We start from the raw sequence: 24,054 nt of genomic DNA, 5'->3' as shown, positions 1-24,054 counted from the left end.
AAAAAAAAAAAAAAAAGAACTGCTTTTATTTTATTTATTTATTGCATTTGTATCCCACATTTTCCCACCTATTTGCAGGCTCAATGTGGCTTACAATACATCATGGGTAGTGGAAATATAATAGAAATAGACATTTCGTGTTACAGAAAATTTTTGGCAACATGAAAATGATAAGACATGATAGTAGTATAACAAGCAGATATTATAAGACATTTCTAACTATGTGTGGAGGAGTTATGTATATTCACATTGGTTGATCTTTGTGGTAAGCCTTGTTAAACAGATGGGTCTTCAGTAGTTTGCAGAAGTTCATTAGTTCGTAGATCATTTTTAAGTTGCGCGGCAGTGCGTTCCATAACAGTTGTGCTTAAGTAGGTGAAGTTTGACACGTGCATTAATTTGTATTTTAGACCTTTGCAGTTAGGGAAGTGCAGATCAAGGAATGTGCGGGATGATCTTTTGGCATTCCTGGGTGGTAAGTCTATCAGGTCTGACATGTAGGCTGGTGCATCTCCATGAATGATTTTGTGAACTAGGAAGCAGATTTTGAACGTGATGAGTTCTTTGAGTGGGAGCCAGTGTAGTTTTTCTCGTAGGGGCTTAGCACTTTCATATTTTGTTTTGCCGAATATGAGTCTAGCTGCAGTGTTCACGGCGGGGGGGAAGCCACTTGCATATGGGCAGTGGAGCATGCCTCGGGCTCCGCAGAGCTCTTTACAGCTTCTCATAAGCTCCAGACCAGGCAATGCAGGATCACATTACCCATGTGTGAAAATACATAGGCCTGCTTGTCCTTGGATGCATAGAATAGCGTTGTCATATGCATGGATGTATGTGCATGCAGTTGGATGACTGCTGACTAGAAACCTGCATGGGAACAAGGTTTGCGGGAATCCCTTCCGGGGCTGCGGAATTACCGCGTGGACGTTCCTGCAGGGTTCTTCGTGTGGACGGAAGATCTTACAGGGTTCTTCGTGGAAGTGTAAGCTGCACCTGCACCAGACTGTCACCTACCAAGTACCAAGTTCTTTGAGTGCTGCCTCTCCTCCTCCTTGCTTTAACAGCGCAGATGCAAATAGTCTTCCATTAACCCTCTCTGCTCCTGGTTTGATGTGCAGGCCTCAGCTATGACACAGGCATGAGAATCGGAGGTCAGCTAGCTACTGGCACAAGCATGTGGCGACATCTCAGCACATAGTGCCAGCGAATCAGAGATGATTCTTCCATGTGTGCACCTGAGTGTTCCAAATTCCTACTTCCATTCCTTCCTTGCAAACAGTGCTGCGGCTTGAGCTCAGAGAGAGAGAGAGAGAGAGAGACACGACCAGAATTTTTTTTTTTAGGTACCATTAAATTCTTATGGGGATGGGTGGAGACCTGTTAAATTCTTGTGGGGATGGATAAGATTCCATCGGGGATAGGTGGGAAAGGGTTAGATTCCAGCAGGGATATTTTAGATTTCTGTCCCTGTGCAACTCTCTAGTGCCAACACCCATCTTTCAACAGTCCAGCACTTTACTCTTTGATCAGATCTCCCCTCAGTTCTATATTTTTCTCTTTAAACCTCGCTCTTCATGGAATCCAAAAGAAAAAAGTTGTGAGTCCTTATGCTTACAATAAAATGAACATACAGACTTGAAATCCTAATGCTGACCGCAGTAGAATGAGCTAACTTTTTACTCCTCCTTGAACCTTAGTCTTGGATGGTGCTCAGCCTCCTCATGTTCTGTGCACTTCTCTGCATCTGCACGGAATAGTGAATCATTTCTACATAGGGCACACACACAAAAATCGAGCTAACTTGTGCAGTGTTAAAAGGATTGGTATGTTATGTTGTGGGCAACACTAAATACTAGGACTTGGGTTCCCATGGAGACTACACTGATCTCTGCAGAAATGGATGCTATGCACCTTTCACCGTGTCTTTGTACATTGTAAGTGGGGCTTCTGGTGTTTAGGGTTTTAGATTGAAAATACCGATAAAACACTCCTGGAACAAAAAAGTAAAAAAAATGTTTACTAGATGAACACTAGAAAAATCCCCCTTCTCCTAGTACTAGAGCTATGGACTCCTCTATTTTTCTACTGTCCGACTTCAACTCAACTCCTACTGATATTAGCTTTTAAATATTTTGTACTGGATCTAAAGTATAATTTATATTTTAATCCTGATCTAAAAATACTGGTAAATATATTTACCAGTACTGTATTTATTTATTAATTTTAGATCCAGGACAATGTGTAAGTATAAAATAAGTTTACCATATATTGTGAAGTTTTTGAGTCTGTACATTTTTACACACAATTCCACTCAAAATTGCTTCCAACTCCACAGCCCTGCCTAGCACACTATCACCTCTCTTCTTCCCTGCGCCTTGAATCTTCGGCTGGTTTTTTTTTTTTTTGTGCCTTTCTGCTTGGACAACTCCTCAGCTGCACAATATATGTATGTGCTGCCATCGAAAAAGATACCCAGCAACAGCACCTATGCTGCAAAATCACCAATAAACACTAAATTTTCTGTACACCTAATCAGCTGCAAAATACTTAATTTTACAATTTATAAAAACCTAACAGTAGACTTCCGACTTGTAAGATATAAACTCAGCCTCCAGGCTAACACCAGATCCAAATCCTGTAGCAGAACTTGCGTATCCACTCCTACTCTAGCTGAGATCTTGCACCTTTCCTAACTCCACATGCATTTTTTCTTCATTAGAAAAAAAAAGGATGGCTGCTATCTAAATCCTGTTATTTAATCTTTTCTGTCTATATGTTCCACCTTTGCTTACGCTATATGCTGTCTGTTAAGAGGTTTTAATGTGTAAGTAGCATTCCATGCCACAATATGTTTTGGTATCTGAATATTTTTACTGCTGTAATCGTCTATTGCTTATGTCCAGATTGTTCTTGCTGTACATCGACTTGTATGACTTTCTTCAAAAAGGGTGGTAAATAAATCCTAATTAATAAATAATAGTACATTTTAATGTAGCGGCCCTTTACTTGGCAGGGGGTCATCTTCTCTCTGGCTTAGCCGAGGCCCCATCTAATCCCAGATGTGGGTCACCTGGACTGCATCAGGTTGAAGGAGCAAGTTCTCCTCCCCACAAGCAGATCCTCCTCCCAGGTCCTAAGCAGTAAATCTGTCATTTGCTGGGCACGTGCCAAGAATGAAATTTTAGTCACTTGGGATTTTTCCACTCCTGGCATCTCTTGTATTCTCCACAGTAGGAGACAACATAGGTTTGTTTCTACTTTTCCAGTGTATACCGCATGCGGAGTCTGGCTTCTTGGCATCTCCATTTCAATTTGTATATGTCATATTTCTAATTTGTAAATCACTTATTTTGTCTCTTTTCTGTGCATTACCAAAGTGGCAAGAGCCCCTATGAAGCGCTTTATGACACTCTCCCTCCTCTAACAGCAAAAAGTGAAGAGCACCCCAAGCAGCGCTAGTGATTAGTGGAAACCAAACATGCAGAGGGACAGTGCAGAGACTAGCCATTAAAATTCACTAGATTTTTTTTTTTTAAATCTTTGCTGGCTATTAAAGCAGAATACGGTACATATAATAATTGAATAAGAATCACATCTAAATCAACAGCAATTACTCATGCAAGACAGAGAGACCCGGCCTTTGTCCAAACCCACACAAGTTTTAAAAATATGCAACCTGATGAGAATGACTTATTATGGGTTTATACAGCATAAAAGGTGGAGTGCGTCTCCATTTGTGCTGCACCGCCCTTTTCTTTGAGGCATTCTAAACTGCTTCTCACACCCTCTATGAAGGCTCACCTACTTTTCCCTACACACTGCAGTACAGGAAGTAAGATGTCATTTCTGAGCATGTTTTGGAGAATGTAAATCTGTACAAGCAATAATCACCACTCCTCCATTGCCCCAAGTACCTGTACATAAAGGGGTAAATACTATGACACCTAAAAAAAATAGGGACCGAAAAACCTGCTTAAACAATATTCTATAAGCCATGCCTAAAGTTCAGAACAGTTTACAGAATACACTCAAGCGGAAAGTTGCACATAAATTTAGGCATGGCCATTTGCACCAACAAAAATGTGGTGCAAATGCCCGTGCCTAAATTTATGTGCAGAACACCATTATTCTGTAATTACGCATGTAACTTGAAGCCACACCCTCATTCCACTCTGAAATGCCCATGACCCTCCCATTTCTGCACTCCCTTTTTCAGAACATGCCTAAATTTATGTGCATTCGTCCCAATTAAATCTAATTAGTGCCAATTGTTAAAACTTAGCACTAATTAGCTTATTCAATTAAGTTACAGACACAAATCGGGAACACGTCTAAATCTGAATGCACAATTTTTGGCAACCTTTACAGAATCAGAAGGAATATGTTATACTGCCTTTCTGTGGTTACAATCAAAGCGGTTATCAAATCTCCCTCCTTCCTACCCCCAGATCCAACATCTTCCTCAATCTTCACTCCTTCTCCTCTTTCCCCAGGCCAATTATCTCTTTCTTTCCTGGGGTACATTATTTCTCTCTCTCCCCCCCCCCTTCCTCTCTCCCATTGTCCAGTATCTTAATGGTGAGCAGAAGCTCCTCATGGCTTCTGGAGGTCAATGCCTTGGTCACATCTTCTATCAGTGACCCCTCCAGTTTTGCTTCGGGTCTGCAACTCACCCTTTTCCTCTACCCCAGCTGGTCTACCTTAAAATGGTGGACTTCTGCTGGTTCTAGGAGTGGAAGTGGTATATATATATGCTGCCTGTGGCCTACTCTGAAGCTTTCCAGCTGGCTCATCCCGCCTCCTCTGACATCATTTAATGTTTCTCTGGGCAGGACAAGTCTGGGGAAAAGCTTCGGACCAGGTAGCAGGCAGCATATATGCAATGCTGCCACTGGCAATGATCAACAGAAGACCACCTTTAAGACAGAATGATGCAGGGGTAGGTAATGCTGAATCAAGGACAGGGGGGGAAAGATGTTGGATTGCACCAAGGACAGGAGTTGGGAGAAAACAGAAAAGATGTTTTTAGGAGACAGGAGACACTGTAATGTGATTATTTTGAATTGCAATTAATGATTTAATGCATTAATTGCAGAGTTAACTACAATGAGGAATCTAAAGATTCCCTTCACCAAGACCTAGACCTAACTGTTCTAAACAGATGCCAGAGATTAAAGACTGTAGTGGAAGAACAGATTAGTAGGAAAACAAAACTACAACCTTATATATAAATAACTTTGATTTGATTTCTTATTGGGTTTTGATGACGTGTTGGGACTAATTTACAAGCAGGATTCCACTATTATAGCATCATGAGACCAGACCTAAAGATATTCAGTATTAGTCTGTAAAAAGCAGAGGGATAAAAAAAAAAAAGTATACATTTCCTGATGAAAGGATGATATCTAACATTGTCTCTAACTATTTTGATGCATGAACAAGTTGGGAAAGGCGTATTTGATGTGAGCTGACTTTGAGAATATTACTATTTTACATAAGCTAATTTTGAAAGACCAGTCAAAAACAGGATTATGGGAGTGCAAGAGGCTGAAGTTCTGTCAAGTTCTTAGCATTAGTACTTACATCCAATGCAAAATGACTTTCAGGTCTTAGCAACAGGAGTTGGCTGCATTTACATAAAAGCCGGCTCATTTTGCTCTGTAAATCTGTGCAACTAAGTGACTTGCTTTACTTCTGACATTAAGAATAGAAAATTTTCCATTAGAATTATTTGCATCAACAGCTAACACAAAAGCACAGATGGATGTTTTGCTATATCATAAATTACTTCACTAAAAAAAGCCATATAGTTTTTTTGTATTTGTTGGTTTAGATCTCTTCCTATCTAACACCACCACCTCGAAACCAAGGCTGCAAAAATAACCTCCCAAAAATCCAATTATAAATGATAATAAACAGTAAATACGTGAAGTGGAAACTTCAGACAAGAAGCCCTCAGAGGCTATATTTAAGCTTCAAGTTATCAGGTAATCTTTTCACCTGAACTAAGCTCCAATACATCAATCAGTAGGTTCCACTAGAGGTGCTATAAAATCATCTGCCATCACTCTCAACACCCTCTACGTACTATGTGTCTTTCTAGAGCAGGGGTGTCCAACCTTGGTCCTCGAGGGACACAATCAAGCCGGGTTTTCAGGATATTCCCAATGAATGTGCACACGATCTATTTGCATGCTATGCCTCCATTGAGGAAACACAAGAGATCAAAAACAAAAGGGAGAGCACAGAAATGTTCCACAAGAAGAGGGGTTGAATAGCACAAAACAAGAGATACCTGCAGACATTATGAACATGTCAAAAACAGGAGGAAGAAGACAGCTAGTCCCAGCAACCAAGGAATTGTCAGTGACCAAGGAATGAACACTACAGTAGCCAAGTTGTATCTAGATGTAACTTTGTATGAGCAGGAACAATGAGTAAATTAGCTTATGAAGAACACAAGGATCAAAGGGGTTGATACGGGGTCAATATGGAATTCAGATAGATTGGGAAACCAGACTACAAAGTGTGATTAATCAACATCAGTAATTTGAATCTAATTCCATGTATAATGGGGTCTATGAGTCTAGAATGCCCCACACAGCACTGAATTTTTTGTTGCAAAAGGCACTTTATTTATCCTTCTCTGGAAAAAGACCTGCTCCATGAAAGGAAACACATTTACTACTAATATAACCAAGTAAAGGAAACCAACGTCAGATCCCCTTAATGCGTTTAGATCTATCCCTTTCACTTTTTGAAGGTCAGAAATTTTGTCTTTATGCAAGGATGGGAGATGCATAGAACTGCCTCCCACTGGTTTCCTAAATGTATTTTGATTGATGCTGAAAATAACAACAGAATTCAAGAAATCTAGAGTGTGAAGCACTGCACCAGGAATGAAAATATGCAGACAAGATAAAACCTTAGCTGCCATTTTGTTTTGTTTGAAAGTGGGTTATATTCTATGTAAGCAGAGAGAGAAAGAGAGAGGCAGAACTAGCTGGGAGCACAGTGCAGACACTAATTTGCAGCAATCTCTGCCATGCAAGAAAGGAAACTGCATATGGAGCACAGAATCTTAAAACAAATTAAAAGGAAGAAACAGACTTCTTTCCCTTTAAATTAACTTAGAACTAGTCTTCTTAGCACTGTTTCTGGGGAAGAACTCTTTGACCAAACTTGATAAATGATTTTGGATAACGGTTCAACACAGCCATATCAGTTTCTCTTAAGCTGAAATACAGCAATAAACCCAGCACACTCTCTCCCTTGCCCTTTATTTTTTCATTTCTTTGATATAATGGTGTTCCTTTCTCGATTCCTTTTGATTTGGTTTATGTAAACTGCCTTGACCTTCTTGACAGATACGGCAGTATATCAAGCATAAACAGAGTCCCTGATGCCCACAAGCAGCAAACTATGAACATCTTATGGGGCCACCACAAGTGTGAATTTCATGGCGGGCTGTAAACAGGGTATGGGTGCCAACACCACCCTAACAAACCCAGCTAGAAAGAAAAAAAAAAGTTGCAATTTGAAGTTAGTTTCTCAAAATTTCGGGTTTGGGAAATACCAAGAACTGTTAACTCCATAGCTGTTTGCATTCAATCATCTGCCAGGATTATTATGGAGCTCAGCGCTCTTGGAACAACTCAGTGTATATACACACTAGTACTACTAGAGAGGTCACTTAAAGAACTCCAAAAAACGTGTTTTGCTAAAAAATTGTCTCTCTCACACTGATCACCAGTGCTCTACAGGGTACAACATTGGGTGGATCGAATTGGTGGAGGGGTAGCATTGTATATTAACGAGAGCCTTGAATCAAATAGATTGAAAATTCTGCAGGAAACAAAACACTTCTTGGAATCACTGTGGATTGAAATTCCATGTGTAAAGGGGAAAAGGATAGTGATAGGAGTGTACTAGCGTCCACCTGGCCAGGATGAACAGACAGATGTAGAAATGTTAAAGGAAATTAGGGACACAAACAAACTGGGCAACACAATAATAATGGGTGACTTCAATTACTCTGATTGTCCCCAAAGGGATAGTAGAATATAATCAACAGTTTTAGCAATGAAATTCTACTAAGATACAACCGAGTATTGGAGGTGTACAATCGCTAGTAAACATGAAATGTGGAGAAAAAAAAAGACTTCAGAAACCATGAAGAATACTCCTTATGTAAGAACCACCTTTCAATTTTCGAGTACTCCTATTCTTCAATCACTAGTCTTCACAAAAAAAAACTCCACTCTTCTTATTCATGAAATACATGCACATACACCTTCCACAATACTCAATGGTAAAGGCTTGTACCAATTATATGCATTCGGTGAATCAAATATTACTTAGCTTGAATGTTCTTAAAGCTGTCAATCCAAACTGTAAGAAACATGGAAGATAGCTGTCTGTACTAAAGTTCTGGCCCTTGAAACAGCCTAATTGTGGCGAAACAGGGTCTCCTGTTGGGCTTTGTGAACGCTGTATGCTGTTGGAGACAGTTTGGATTGACAGCTTTAAGAACATTCAAGCTAAGTAATATTTGATTCACCGAATGCATATAATTGGTACAAGCCTTTACCATTGAGTATTGTGGAAGGTGTATGTGCATGTATTTCATGAATAAGAAGAGTGGAGTTTTTTTTGTGAAGACTAGTGATTGAAGAACAGGAGTACTCGAAAATTGAAAGGTGGTTCTTACATAAGGAGTATTCTCCATGGTTTCTGAAGTCTTTTTTTCTCCACATTTCATGTTTACTAGCGATTGTACACCTCCAATACTCGGTTGTATCTTAGTAGAATTTCATTGCTAAAACTGTTGACTTCAATTACTCCAATATTGACTGGGTAAATGCAACATTGGGGCATGCTAGGGAGGTAAAATTCCTTGATGAGATCAAGGACAGCTTTATGGAGCAGCTGGTACAGGAGCCGACGAGAGAAGGAAAAATTCTAGACCTAGTCCTTAGTGGAGCACATGATCTAGTGCGGGAGGTAATGGTGCTGGGGGCCGCTTCATAACAGTGATCATAATATGATCAGATTTGATATTAGCTTTGAAGTAAATATACATAGAAAATCAAATGCATTAGCGTTTAACTTTAAAAAAAAGGAGACTATGATAAAATGAGAACTGTGAAAAAAAAAAAACAATTTAAAGAAGCGGCTGCGAGGGTCAAAAATTTACATCAGACGTGGATGCTATTCAAAAACACCATCCTGGAAGCCCAGGCCAAATATATTCCGCGTATTAAAAAAGGAGGATGGAAGACCAAACGACAGCCGGCGTGGTTAAAAAGTGAGGTGAAGGAAGCTATTAGAGCTAAAAGAAAATCCTTCAGAAAACGGAAGAAGGAACCAACTGAAAATAATAAGAAACAGCATAAGGAATGTCAAGTCAAATGCAAAGCGCTGATAAGGAAGGCTAAGAGGGACTTCGAAAAAAAGATTGCGTTGAAGGCAAAAACACATAGTAAATATTTTAGGTATATTAAAAGCAGGAAGCCTGCAAAAGAATCGGCTAGATGACCGAGGAGTAAAAGGGGCAATCAGGGAAGACAAAGCCTAGCGGAGAGATTAAATTAATTCTTTGCTTCGGTCTTCACGGAGGAAGATTTGGGTGGGATACTGGTGCCGGAAATAGTATTCGAAGCTGAGTCGGAGAAACTTAATGAATTCTCTGTAAACCTGGAGGATGTAATGTGGCAGTTCTACAAACTGAGGAGTAGCAAATCTCCTGGACTGGATAGTATTCATCCCAGAGTTCTGATAGAACTGAAAAATGAGCTTGCAGAGCTATTGTTAGTAATATGTAATTTATCCTTAAAATCGAGCGTGGTACCGGAAGATTGGAGGGTGGCCAATGTAACGCCAATTTTTTAAAAAGGTTCCAGAAGAGATCCGGAAAATTATAGACCAGTGAGTCTGACGTCGGTGCCGGGCAAAATGGTAGAGACTATTATTAAGAACAAAATTACAGAGCATATTCTAAAGCATGGATTAATGAGACAAAGTCAACATGGATTTAGTGAAGGGAAATCTTGCCTCACCAATCTACTACATTTCTTTGAAGGGGTGAACAAACATGTGGATAAAGGGGAGTCAGTTGATATTGTGTATCTGGATTTTCAGAAGGCATCTGACAAAGTACCTCATGAAAGACTCCAGAGGAAATCTGAGAGTCATGTGATAGGAGGAAGTGTTCTATTGTGGATTAAAAACTGGTTAAAAAAGAGAGTAGGGTTAAATGGTCAATATTCTCAATGGAGAAGGGTAGTTAGTGGGGTTCCCCAGGGGTCTGTGCTGGGACCGCTGCTTTTTAACATATTTATAAATGACCTAAAGATGGGAGTAACTAGTGAGGTAATTAAATTTGCTGATGACACAAAGTTATTCAAAGTCGTTAAATCGCAGAAGGATTGTGAAAATTATAAGAGGACTTTACGAGACTGGGAGACTGGGCTTCTAAATGGCAGATGTTTAATGTGAGCAAGTGCAAAGTGATGCATGTGCGAAAGAGGAACCTGAATTATAGCTACGTCATGCACGGACCAAGAAAGGGACCTAGGTGTCGTTGTTGATGATACGTTGAAACCTTCTGCTCAGTGTGCTGCTGCAGCTAAGAAAGCAAATAGAATATTAGGTATTATTAGGAAAGGAATGGAAAACAAAAATGAGGATGTTATAATGCCTTTGGATCGCTCCATGGTGCGACCGCACCTCGAATATTGTGCTCAATTCTGGTCGCCGCATCTCAAAAAAGATATAGTGGAATTAGAAAAGGTGCAGAGAAGGGCGATGAAAATGATAAAGGGATTGGGACAACTTCCCTAAGAGGAAAGGATAAAAAGCGGCTAGGGCTCTTCAGCTTGGAGAAAAGGCGGCTGAGGGGAGATATGATAGAGGTCTATAAAATGAGTGGAGTTGAACGGGTAGATGTGAAGCGTCTGTTTATGCTTTCCAAAAATACTAGGGCAAGGGGGCATGCGATTAAGCTACAATGTAGTAAATTTAAAACGAATCAGAGAAAAGTTTTCTTCACTCAACATGTAATTAAACTCTGGAATTCGTTGCCGGAGAATGTGGTAAAGGCGGTTAGCTTAGCAGAGTTTTAAAAAGGTTTGGACGGCTTCCTAAAGGAAAAGTCCATAGACCATTATTAAATGGACTTGGGGAAAATCCACTATTTCTGGGATAAGCAGTCTGGGATAAGCAGTATAAAATATTTTGTACTTTTTTTGGAACTTGCCAGGTATTTGTGACCTGGATTGGCCACTGTTGAAAACAGGATGCTGGGCTTGATGGACCTTTGGTCTTTCCCAGTATGGCAATACTTATGTACATATTCTTACATAAAGTAATTCAACCTGACCAACTTTTACATTGGTTAAATTTAATTAGTGTTAAAAGGTATGTTTTGTTCTATTTTTTAAGCTACACAAATGGGAGTGACGTGGAGGCATATTTTCAGAGTACATAGACTTATAAAGTAACAGCAAAACATCTTTTTTTTTTTTTTTTTAATAAATGGCCACTTGCTAGATGTTTTTGTGCTCTGGGCTTTTTTTTTTTTTGGAAAATGGACCAAAAAGAAAGTCCAAGTGAAAAATGCACAAACTCAAGCCATTGGGATGTAGGAGGAACCAGAATTCTTGGTAGACTGGCCACACAAACATCCCAGCAGAGAAGTGGGGCACCTAGGTCCTAGGTACACATCTCACCCTTACCCCCTTATATTGTATGGTTTTTGAAGGGTTTAACAGTTAGCGTGGATTACTGACCTGGGTCCCCTTCTCCACAATGCACTGCACTGACCACTAGGTTACTCCAGGGACCTGCTTGCTGCACTAATAGTACTGGCTATAACACCTGAAGCTGTCATAGAGGCTGGTATGTACCGTTTCTTTTACATCTTGGGGGGGGGGGGGAAGGGTAAAGGCAGGTCGTTCCTTTATTCCTCCAGTGGTCATCTGGTCATTTAGGGCACCTTTTTGTGGCTTAGTCATTATTAAAACAGGTCTAGCTGGGGTTTGTGCTAAGGGAGGGGAGGATTGGGGATACACCGCTTTCTGTTTTTGAAGTTTAAACATTCTGTATGTGATACATGACTGTTAGGAGGATGTTGTCAATATGTTATTGTTCAAAAACCTTAATAAATAAATATATATAAAAAAAAAAAAACAGGTCTAGCTTAAAATGTCTTCGTTTTTACTCCTAGACTTTTTCATTTTGTTCCGTCTTAGGAACGCCCAAATCCCACCCTTAACATGCCCCCTTGAGATTTGGATGTGCTGCAGACGAACAGCATAGAAAAATGAAATGGGTTTCAAAAATACCGATTTGGATATTTTGGCAACAAAAACATCCAAATGCTGCTTTATACCACTGTTTAGATGTTTTTCTCTTTCTAAAATGAGCCCCATAGTAACCTATGGAACTAATGCTTTGAAACTCTGCCCCAAAGTGACAGTCAGCTGGATGAAAATATATACTGGTACTCAGTCAACATAAACTGTCATTTTAAGTATGAACATAAATATTTAAAATCTTCATTCATTCTATTGGAAAAAATATCTAAATGTTTTTTAAAAGAATTACCATCTCCTATATAATAATTTGTCAATCTGCGTCCCTGGATGGATGGCTGACTGGGTTCGTAACCGTATGCAAATGAACTACTATGTAATCGGCTCGCCTCCAGCCTTCCCTTCCCTCTCATTGTCCCGCCCTCGCTGAAAGAGGAAATTACGTCAGATGAGGGCGGGCCACTGAGAGGGAAGGAAAGAGAAGGCTGGAGGCGAGCTGAGCCTGCCGCTTTCACTGACGCCGCTGTGATTTGAGGTAAAACAAAAGTTTTAAAGAAAGGGCGACAGGAAGGAAAGGAGGGCTGTTGTGGGAGAAGAGGGCGGGAAGGTGATGGCTGGGGTTGAACTGGAACTCGGGTGCTTAAAAGGGGGGCAGGTGGGGGCTGGGGCAAGTCACTGTACATGGATGGGATGGGATGGGAAGGCAAAGGAGAATCGCTGGACATGGATGGGAGGGGAGGGCAGGGGAGAGAGGAGAAATCGCTTAGACGATAGCCTTCCTAGAGCCCATTTCATTTTTGGAGAAACGGGCTTTTTTGCTTGTCATGATAATAATTCAGTCAAGAAACCAATCAAACTTAGGGCCTGTTTACTAAGCCATGCTGTAGGCACACACACATTTTTAGCACACACTAAAAATTAGCGCACGCTAATGTTAGAGACACCTATAGGAATGGGTTTCTCTATCATTAGCGAGTGCTAGTTTTTAGTGCGCGCTAAAAAGTTACCGTGCCTACAGTGTGGCTTAGTGAACATGGCCCTTAAGTTGCAAAATAATTATTCCTTGAAAATCCCTAATAGAAATGCTCAAATAATCATAATTAGAACAAACAATGGTCACAGAAGAATATCAAAACAACATTTAATACAATATTCAGTTTAGCAAAACCAGAAGTCTTTTGTGATCTGAGACAACACATATTGACATGTATTTTCAAAGCACTCTGACTTACAAAGTTACATAGTAGTCTATGGCACTTTTTAAGTCTTAGGGTCCTGTTTACTAAGCTGCGCTAATGATAGAGACACCCATAAGAATATAATGGGTGTGACTAACAGCACGCGCTAATTTTTAGCGCACACTAAAACGTTTGTGCGCCTACAGCTCGGCTTAGTAAACAGGGCCCTAAGTGCTTTGAAAATTAGCCCCATTATATAGTCCAAATATTAAGCTTTTGTGCTAAATTCGTGCGGTGCTATTCAGATTTCATTGCTGTGTCTTACTGCTTCTATTCAGCAGATTGTTAAAAGCAAAAGGAACTGATGTCCAGAACTCTAAAAATAGTAAAAGTAGGAGGAACCCATTACTGCACCAAGAAGCTCTTGCTAAAGAACTTGATAAACTGATGTTGGCAAAAACTTTTAATGCAGCAAATTCAATATACAAAATTTCTTTGAAGATTTAGACTATGATACTGAAAAATCATGAGTAATTCCAAACTGATTTTTTTTTTAATAAATGCATTAAATGTCTGGTTTCTCAATGCAAATACAGCGTCCTTTTTCCAACACACAGAATTACAGAAAATTTTAAAAAATAATAAATGAAGCCACTTATGTACAAACATTAAAACTATTAATACAACAAAGGCAAATAGCATTTCTGGGATAGAGGCTGGCTTCATCTAGTTAGTCTCTTCCACGCTTTCTCAGGGCAAAAGAAACTGCTACTTTCAACTTATGGAACTGAAATTACATTTTTGCATACCCAGGGAGCAATATATGTATGCCCGACAGCATGCAAAAAACAGCACATAAACAGTCAGAGGTTACAGTATTCAGGTGCCTTGCAGGATTCCCTTGTCTATCCAGATCACAGGAGGGGCATGCAATACTGCCAACACATGATATGAACAAAGACCATCATAATACTTGTAACTGTGCTTCTTTTAGAAGAGGTTTAATTCTCCTTCTCTGGACAGTGTCCAAATGAGTTCCATATAATGTGGCAAAACATTAATCATGCCAAGTTCTCAAAATCAGCAGAAAAAACAAGGAGACAACCTCCAGCTCTTGGCTCAAACTTTACTTTTAATCTTAGCTGGAAGGCTAAGAAGCTACTCTCAGAAATTGAGAAAATTAAACTGTATACTATATATTTCCAATGAGAACAGATATCGGAGGCACTCTTATCTCCTTATGCTGACTGCATCTTTCCCTGTGCGAGCTAGCATTCTTCCAACACTGAAGCATTCTTTCCTTTAATCATGAAGCCATTAGGTCACAGAGAAACTCCTAACTATTCTTAATGATAAACTATGAGTGAACATCCCTCAAGCACAATGCCTCAAAAATCACAATTTGACGTTTTAAAGAACAGTTGTCTACTTTTGTACAATGGACCATTCAGGAATGCTAATATAGAAAGAAAATATATTCAGTTATGACTTTCGTCAGGAAGTGCTTTGGTTTTGTTATTGAACCTTAATCAGGGAAGGGACTAGAATCTGGAATAACAGAAAATATTTCCTTCCAGAAGGGTGGTAGATGATTGGAACCTACTCCCAAGGGAAATAATGAAGGAAAAACAATAGAATTCAAGCCAGCATAATCTTTATTTATCAAACTTGACAGACCACATATCAAACAAGAACTGTGCAGTTTACAATAAGTTATATAAGTATAAACAAGGCATAATCAAAGAAGATTCCTAACTTATGAAAAAGTGAAGGAACAGAAGTCAACAATTAAGTTCTAGTTTTCCAGTAGCAGGAAAGAGAAAGCAACTGAGATCCACAGTAGGATCTTTACAGTTATTCTTCTGAGACTATCTTGTCTAATACAACTGTTAGGCTCAGCCACTTATTCTATTGTTGAAATTCCCTTCAGTAAGAGGTTTGAGGTTTTAATCTCTCCATGAAAACTCGTTAATTTCATAAAATCTCAAGGTTTGGAATCTCTACCACAAGAAACTCGTTTAACTTCCTGCTATCTTTTTAAAATTACTTAAATTTTACTTTTTCAGAATATTTCTTATAATATTTATAATTAGTTTTTTTGTTGAGTTCTCTAACCTTCCCGACAAGGATTTCAGCTTATTAATTTGATTCCTGCTCTGAACCTTATTGCTGGAATAAAGCGAGTTATTTATGAGTGCTCTATATACATACATATAGCTACATCATATTGTTCCTAAAGGGAACTGACATGAGGGTCATAGAGAAATAAGTATAACGCATTCTTCCAACTTACTGTAGTATCTGACTGCTCCTCTGTTACGTTTCTATTACTGCAGATTTGTAGTTCTCCGTGATCAGTTAGAAGCACATAAATTAGTTCCAATTTACCTTGAGCCAAATAACTAACTCTCTTTAATACTCAGTAACACACAATTATGAGTACTATGCATGCAAAATGATTTTGTTATTTAAAAACTAGTGGAACCAAGCCCGTTTCGTCAACAATGAAATGGGCCCTAGGAAGGCTCTCCTGTAAGCGTTTTTTTCTCTCTCCCCCTGCCCTCCCCTCCATGTCCAGCGATTCTTCCCTCCCATCCCATGCCCTCCATGTCCAGCGACTCTCCTTTTCCCTGCCCTCCCATACGTGTCCCACGATTCTCTCCTCTCATCCCATCCATGTCCATTGATTCTCCTCTGCCCTCCCCTCCCCTCGATGTCCCACGATTCTCTCCTCCCCTCCATGTCCAGCGATTTGTACCTGAATGTTCTCTGGCTGGCTGGCTTCCGTTCCGTTTGTAACAGCCTGACGTCAGCTCGCCTCCAGTGTTCCCTTCCCTCTCAATGTTCCGCCCTTCTCTGACGTTGTCATGTCGTTACGCGAGGGCGGGACAATGAAAGGGAAGGGAACGCTGGAGGCTTGCTGAGGTCAGGAGATGTTACGAACCCAGACAGCCAGAGAACGTTTGAGGTACAAATTACTATATAGGATGCACTCCAGTGACTTTCTACTTTCTGAAAAATATTATCTTCATAATTAATAGGCAAATAAGTCCACGCATTAACAGAACATATTATTGTCATTTAAAAATATGGAAAATGACAGCAGGTCTTATATTCTCACAGATGAGCCCTTTCATGTCATCAAAGGTTCCCAGTTGCTTCAAGTGCTGCACTTGGTGCAACAGGACAATCTCTGGCAAGGACATCTGTTCAGTGTCCACACTGTTTGGGGCCTGATCATACCCCTGCAAACTGTATTCTCTTTCTTCATATGAAGAAGAGAACACAATAAGCCAGAGAGGCTCAGAGAGAAAAGATTTTTGAAGCCATGTCCTAAGCCTAGGGTCAGCGTCAATGTCTTCAGCATTGACATCGGGTGCGTCCGTCCATATGGCTGCGAGATCCCTTGCACACTGGGAATGACCATGCATCGAGTGGGCCTCCACCTGCCTCGACACCGGTCGCTATGCAGCCCCCCCCCCCCCCCGGAACCAAAAAGCGTCGGACTCTACCCCCGAGGTGACAAGGGGACTCGACATCATCCTCATCGGCACCAGGGAGCATCGGCATTGATCCTCCTTGACGCATGGTGCCGGGAGCTCCAGGGCACTGAGGATTTCACTGGTCCCCAAGAAGCGTCGGCGCTGGGAGGACCGCTCTCACTCCATACAGAAAGTGCTGATGCGAGAGTCTCCAGGCACCTGCCTCAGCCCTGCAGATTCAGCAGCCCGATTCTGCACAGGCACCAGTGTCTTTCCCGGTGTTGGCCCTCAATGAGCAATTCCGGGCCTTGCTTCCCTGAGGGCGGGGTTCAAGTAGAGTGTATCAGCGTCTGGAGTGCTTGGGCCAGTCATGTCTCTTGCTACAGTCCTCCATGGCCATCAGCCTGCGGTGAGGTCTCTGACACCGATGTAGTTTGCAATCTTGACGTTAACTGCCACCCCTGTTGGTACACCCTTGACATCAGTGGGAGGAAGATCTGCCCGAGTTGATATTGGAGCAGACAGCTTGATGCCCCTCTCAGGGTCATGGTACCTCTACATCGAGGCGGGTTCCATCTAGGCCCTCCCACAAGAAAATCTTGGTTAACACCGATGAGGAGCGCTCACGGTACTTCTGGGAGGAGAAGTCCTATGGCATCCCATTTAATCCCTCCCCTCCACAGGAAAGGAGGAAGTCTCCACCTGAGAGCCTTTCATGGCAGCTGCCGTTCCAATTCCTTTGGAAGTGGAGGACGAGCACAGGGCTAAGATGTTCAAGGTCCTGGATTACGACTCTCCTCCTAGAGAGGCTGTGACGGTCCTGCATCACAAGATCTTACGGGATGTTCAGATGAAGAACGGGGAGTCCCCTCTGTTAGTCCCTCTCCTCCCCAAGAAGACTGACACCATGTACCAGATTTCTGGGTTTGACATGCCCCAGTTGCCTCATCATTCCTTAATGGTAGAATCTGTGCTCAAAAGGGCCAGGAGTTCTAGGGACTATGCTTCGAGAAGCTAGAACCTTGGATTCTTTTGGGCAGATGTATCAGGCCTCCATGCTCATCTCCTGTATCCAATCATACCAACTCTACTCGAGCCTGTACTTGCGGTCCTTGGTGTGCTGTATGTCCGATTTAGCAGACTCTCTCTCTTTGGAGCAGGCTGAGTCTGTTCGCCAGATGATCAAGCAGTAGAAGGCTCTGACACTGACCCTTGAGGGACATGTCAGGGCTCACAGCCCAGCCTGGGCATAAGTGAAAGAAATGCAATCTGCCAGCCAATTGTAAATGGTGCGTTTCCCCAATGGCAACCCCCATCCTGTTGGGATTATTAAAAAAAAAAAAAAGTTGTGTGCACTGTCTGTAGGGCTTAGTCTGCTCCAAGTAAAAGGCCGATGACTTGCAGTCCAAGGTATGTAGTGCAAGTTCACTAGGACGGGCATGAGGTCAGGGGAAGAACGTTGGCAAGAAAATTGGTTCAGATGGATCTCCAACAAAACTTTAGATAGAAACTTAGGGTGCATGAGGACGACTCTTATGATGAAACTTCATATAAGGTGCATCTGCCACTAAAGCCTGAAGCTTACTGACCCTGCAAGCTGAAGTAACAGCCACCAAAAATATGACTTTTCAGGTCAAGTACAGGAGTTGAAGCAGGTGTCTGGTCCTGGCTATGAGGAGACTCTCACACTGGCACCTCCTGTATGGAGGGGGAGTGGTCTTCCCAGCACCAACGCTTCCCAGGGACCAGCGAAATCCTCGATGCCCTGGAGCTCCCAGCACCATGCGTCGAGGAGGATCTATGCCAATGCTTCTTCCGATGCCTGGCATCGATGCTCCCTGGTGCCAGAGAGGACAATGCTGAATCCTCTCACCTCAGGGTAGGGTCCAATGCCGATCGGTTCTGGGGGGTCTGCACAGCGAGGCAGGTGGAGACCCACTTGACGCATGGTCACTCCCAGTGTGTATTATTTATTGCATTTCTATCCCACATTTTCCCACCTATTTGCAGGCTCAATGTGGCTTACAGAGTTTGGTTATGACATAATCATTACATGATATCAGATACAATTAGTAATGTACAAAGATTAGGTGAGGGAAGAGAGAAGGAAGGTGTTAGGCAAGATATTAGGTAGACTGTAATAATTGGGTGAGTTGGTGATGTAGTTTTGTAAGGCTATGGGTTCTCTTTGTAGGCCTTGTTGAATAGATGTGTCTTCAGAGATTTGCAGAAGTTAGTTATTTCATCAAAAGCTTTCAGGGCTGTAGGTATTGCATTCCACAATTGCGTGCTCATGTAAGAGAAGGTATGGGTCTCACAGCCATATGGACTGACACACCCGATGTTGACGCCAAAGACAAAAACTCCGAGGCTTCGAACATGGCTTCAAAAATCTTTGCAAACAAAAAAAGCAAACACTGGGCCTTCAGGATTGAGAAAAATGTAGTCCTTTAATGTCACAAATACCCGACACGGGCCGTGCAAACTGTGGCGCAAGAGGTAAGTGAAACAATCAGGGTAAAACTCTCTGGAAATCCCTCCCACATTCTCTCCAGTTTGCAAGTTGACCGATAGGAGTTTATTGACCCCTGATGCAGGCGGTTGTACGCCGAAACACGGCCCGTGTCGGGTATTTGTGATATTAAAGGACTACATTTTTCTCAATCCTGAAGGACCAGTGTTTGCTTTTTTTTGTTTGCCTTGTTGTATTTGTATGCTGTTTTCCCTCCCCTTCAAAAATCTTTGGCCGTGTCCTCTTCTTTATATGAAGACAGAGAATACAACTGATCAGGCCCCAAACAGTGTAGACACCAAGAACGGATGTCCTTGCCAGAGACTGCCCTGTTGCATCAAGTGCAGCGCTTGAAGCCACTGGGAACCTTCAATGACATGAAAGGAAAAAGAGCCACGGCCAAATCAAAGGACTCAATGGTGCTAAACAAAGGGAAGAGCACCAAAAAAGAAAAAAAGGGAAAATCCCAACCAGAGCTCAGGTCTAAACTCGGCCTAGCAAGTGCGCTAAAACAAAAACTTTGTAAAAGGGCAAAAATAAATACAAGGGGAAGGAATAAAATAAGGTAAACCCCGAAAAAGTAAAAAAAGAAAAGGAATGCACAAAAGACTAAAGCCAAACCTCACCATGGAAAAAAGAGAACTGCTGGTCCCACACTCTGGCAGTGGGTGGGAAGGCACTCATTTATGCACAGTGGAGCGTGTCTCACACTCAAAGATCTATTTTTAAGCTTGTTACAAGCTCCGGACTGGCAATCTGGACCTACGTTACCCATCTGTAAGAATTATAGGCCTGCTTCTCCTCAGAGAATTATCAATACAACAGATCTTCCTGAACTGTAATACTTCTGTTCATTTTTCATTTGACCAGAAAGCAACAAAGAGAAGGCAGTCCAGAAGCACAAAAAAAGCGCCTTCAATAAACGGGGCAGAGATCTTTTAATAGATCAATCACATAATGACCCAACATGGGGCCGTGTTTCGGCACAAGACACCTGCCTCAGAGGTTGTATATCTTCAAAAATTCTTAAGTGAGTATTGCCCGCCAAAAAGGCATGAGAAACAAGTCTTTATCCCAGAACTATGTTAGAAATCGAGTGCAGCAGTTTCAGGTCATTGTGTGATTGAACTGCACTGTGCAAATAAAAGATCTCTGTCCAGTTTACTGAAGGCTTTTGGCGCTTTTTTGGTGCATTTTTCATTTGTATCATTGTTTTTACTCTATTGTATATTGTATGTATATCATAATTTCATATTTAATATGATCTCCACAGCATTACCAAACTGGTTTGACTGCTTCTAACAAAACCATTATCTCATAGAAATAATAACCCAGCAGTTATGTGATTATGCTAGTTTCCAGCCTATCATCACTGCTGATTGAATCATGAGGGAGGAAAGTCTAGCAAGAAGGCCAAGAAAAACTTTTTTGGCCTGAACATTTGTGATCAGAGATTTAAGAAGACAAAAGATTTGTCAGGGACAAGAAAAATGGTATCTGTAAGTTAAAATATATATATATATTTTTTTTTTTTCCATTTGGTTTAAACATTTCCTGAACATTCAGACAAAGAAAGTTTGCTTTAGATACCACATTTTACTGAATGCATTTTCTGGTGCAAATCTACTACAGACATTGAAAAATAATTGTTTTTACTGTGAAGCATCCAGGGCAAGATATCATATATATATATATATGCTGTCAGGACAAATCCAACCATCTTTCATTAAAAAAAATTCTTAACCCTGTCTCAGAAAAATAAAACAAAACAGTAACTGTTGTCTTTCATTCAAATATATCATTCATATAAAGAGGAAATCTAGTAGTTAGGCCTTACACTATAACTACACTTCAACTAGTCAAGTATCACAGTTTGTTTACTAAGGTAATCACACGATTGCACTAAAGAATGCAAGGTTAAGAGCCTGAAAATAAGCTGAACTTCTTATAGCTCTAGTAGGATCAGTGCTTTAAAAATGTGTGCTCTATTCCTGTGAGTACACTGACTAAACTAATAAAACCCAAAGATACCTGCAAAAGAAATCTACCAGCACTAGAGAATGACACAGGGATAGAGCCGACCGGGACAAACTTTGTCCCCGTGTTATTCTCTATTTTGAAGGTGTTCAAAATTGGACAGTTATTTATACTTGAGTGATGCAGACAATGATGTTTTGATTTTTTTGAAAAACAAGCAAAAGTGCTGGTCACAACTGGCAAACTTTGCAAGTGGGGGGGGGGGGGGGGGGGAGAATCCTGTGCATGACTGCTACCAGCACATCTTCTGAGAAGACATTTTCTATTGCAGGAAGGACTGTGGAAGACAAGTGAGCAAAACTGAATCCTGAGATTGTTGATGACTTATTATTCATCCACAGAATAAAAAATCATGATAGCGCTTCATACAGTATGTTTCTCCCCTGCTAGGGCATACAGAGCTGGTTGTATTTTGTACCCCTTGACATTTTAACAGGGTGGATTAGAGTTCCTTGGGGTATTATTAGTCAGCTATTGTTGGAATTGAATGGGTAGAGGGGTGGTGGTGGGGAGTGTTATTATAGTTTTTTTATTAAAATTTACCACCTTTTTGAAGGAATTCACTCAAGGTGATGTACAGTAAGAATAAATCAAACGTGCATTTGACAATTACAGCAGTAAAAATATTCAAATAATACAAAGTTGCTCGTTATTATTGCTTTCTATCTGTGACTTATAAACAATAGTTGCACATAATGTTGTTCCTTTTTATACTTTAATAGAAAGATTTAAATATACAATCAAAAGTGTTTGAGGCTTCTGCAGATGAGGACAGAGCACACAGCGATAGGGGCGGGGATAAACTTTGACCCGGTGTCATTCTCTAACCTGCATGTACGTTCCTTCAAACTTGCCAGAACACACTAACCCTGTCTGTTGACATTAACCAAAAAGTTATACCACAGATCTCCGTAATGACCAGAAAACAAGGAAAAACTATTTTGCATTCCAATGACCTCATTCGCTCTCTTCTTCTAAAAATAAGGAAATATCAGTAATTCTCTGATCAGCCACACAACATACTATACACGCCCCAGTCATCATTGATCTCGAATAGTTTGCCAGAGAAAAGTCAACTAGAAGTACCGAATCTATCTATCCCCTAGTACAGACAGCGATTTCGATTCTGAACAGTACTAATAATTTTTAGTGTTGCTATCTGTCTGACTTTGATCTTGTCTTCTCTGGCTCGGTTCCCACCTTCGGGAGAAGGGCTGGGAGGAGACTACACAGCACTGCTTAGACTCCCCAAACCCACGTTCACCCTAGGAAACCATGCAAGGGGTAGGGGTGAGAGACACTAAACCCAGCTACAAGTTCTCTTTACTTATCAAGCCCGGGCAGAAGCCCCAGCTACTCACCGCGATAATCACCGTGTCCTCAGCCTGGAATTTAGAAATGAGCTTGTCCCCTCGCGTGACTTCCGAGTCATTCAGAGGCCTGAAGCGGCACATCACTTTAATGTTGCACTCCGCCGGGTCCGCCATCTTACCGCCTCCTCACTGGCAGATCGCCGCCCCCGCCCCGGGACTCACTGGCGGCGAAAAGCGGACAGGGGAAACGCTTAGCAGGCAACCGCAGCAGGAACGCGCGGTGTCTCGAGGAACCCCCTGCCCCGCCGCCTAGACGTCCACGGGCCTGAAAACGGAAAAGCCCCTGCCCTTGTCGCTCCGAGACCGGGCGGCGGATTACTTCCTCTCCAACATGGCAGCCATGGCCGCAGCCGGCGAATCCCAGGCGCGCGCTGCCGGTGACGTCACCCACCCTCCGCGCAGAACAGGCCGGGCGGGCGCCTATCGGGGACGGAAACCAATGTGCATATGGTGGAGTGGGCTGGCCACGCCTCTCTTTCCTCAGGCGCTGGCACTTGGCACAGGAAGCCAAAGCAGGCGCGGTGTTTGGTAAGGAGAGTTCGGGGGAGTGTGCTCCCTTCTTGTTTACTTTCTTCGCCACTGTTGAACTGGTTGGTATCGTGTACCTTAAGGAAATGTGTTTGTAAGGAAGCACGTTGTTGGGTAAGGTGGTAGGGTATAATGCATTAAGTCGTAGACAAATTCTGGGATTGAACTCCGTATGGAGGGGGAAAAAACCGTAAAAAGATACATTGAATTCGAAAATGGGCCAAGTTGCAACACGGGTTTCAGAAAAATTAGCCCTCCAAGCCCACTGGATTTCTATAGGGGGAAAGAGTTCTAGATACTGTAGCATAGAAACTTACAATGAACTAAGTCAGGGCATAGTGGACCCTCCTAGACAATCATACAGTGATGTAAAGAAAAGCTTTTCTCCTAGGACAAGCAGGCCAATTGTGGTCTGACAGGTGGGGAATGTCATCTGACATCGGAGACTGGTGTGAACACTAATTAGGGAGAAGAAGGTTGTAGAAGCTTTTTCTAGGGGCTGGTGCCTTTTCCCCTGATACATGAGCACGGGTCCTCTGTCTTCATTTTTCCAAAGAGCAGGGAGAACTCGTCTTCGCTGTCGCCCCTCAGCGCTTTTTTTGGCCTTGCTTTTGGCAGTACTGTCAGAGA

The 24,054-nt window shown here is 41.7% G+C and overlaps 1 protein-coding gene across 1 annotated transcript in view; it reads right to left on the bottom strand.

Annotated features, from left to right (window-relative positions):
- The window catches only part of KIF5B (kinesin family member 5B), a 252,723-nt gene extending 229,462 nt beyond the window's left edge, over positions 1 to 23,261 (bottom strand). The window contains 1 exon segment of the mRNA XM_030199142.1: positions 22,885 to 23,261. Within this exon segment, the coding sequence (XP_030055002.1) occupies positions 22,885 to 23,010 (126 nt within the window). The 5' untranslated portion in view covers positions 23,011 to 23,261.
- Positions 23,262 to 24,054: the final 793 nt, after the last annotated feature.

This window comes from Microcaecilia unicolor, chromosome 1 (genome assembly GCF_901765095.1).
Source record: "Microcaecilia unicolor chromosome 1, aMicUni1.1, whole genome shotgun sequence".
Taxonomy (NCBI): Eukaryota; Metazoa; Chordata; class Amphibia; order Gymnophiona; family Siphonopidae; genus Microcaecilia; species Microcaecilia unicolor.
Note: the sequence above shows the minus strand (reverse complement) of the source record. Positions and strands in the feature narration are given on the sequence as shown.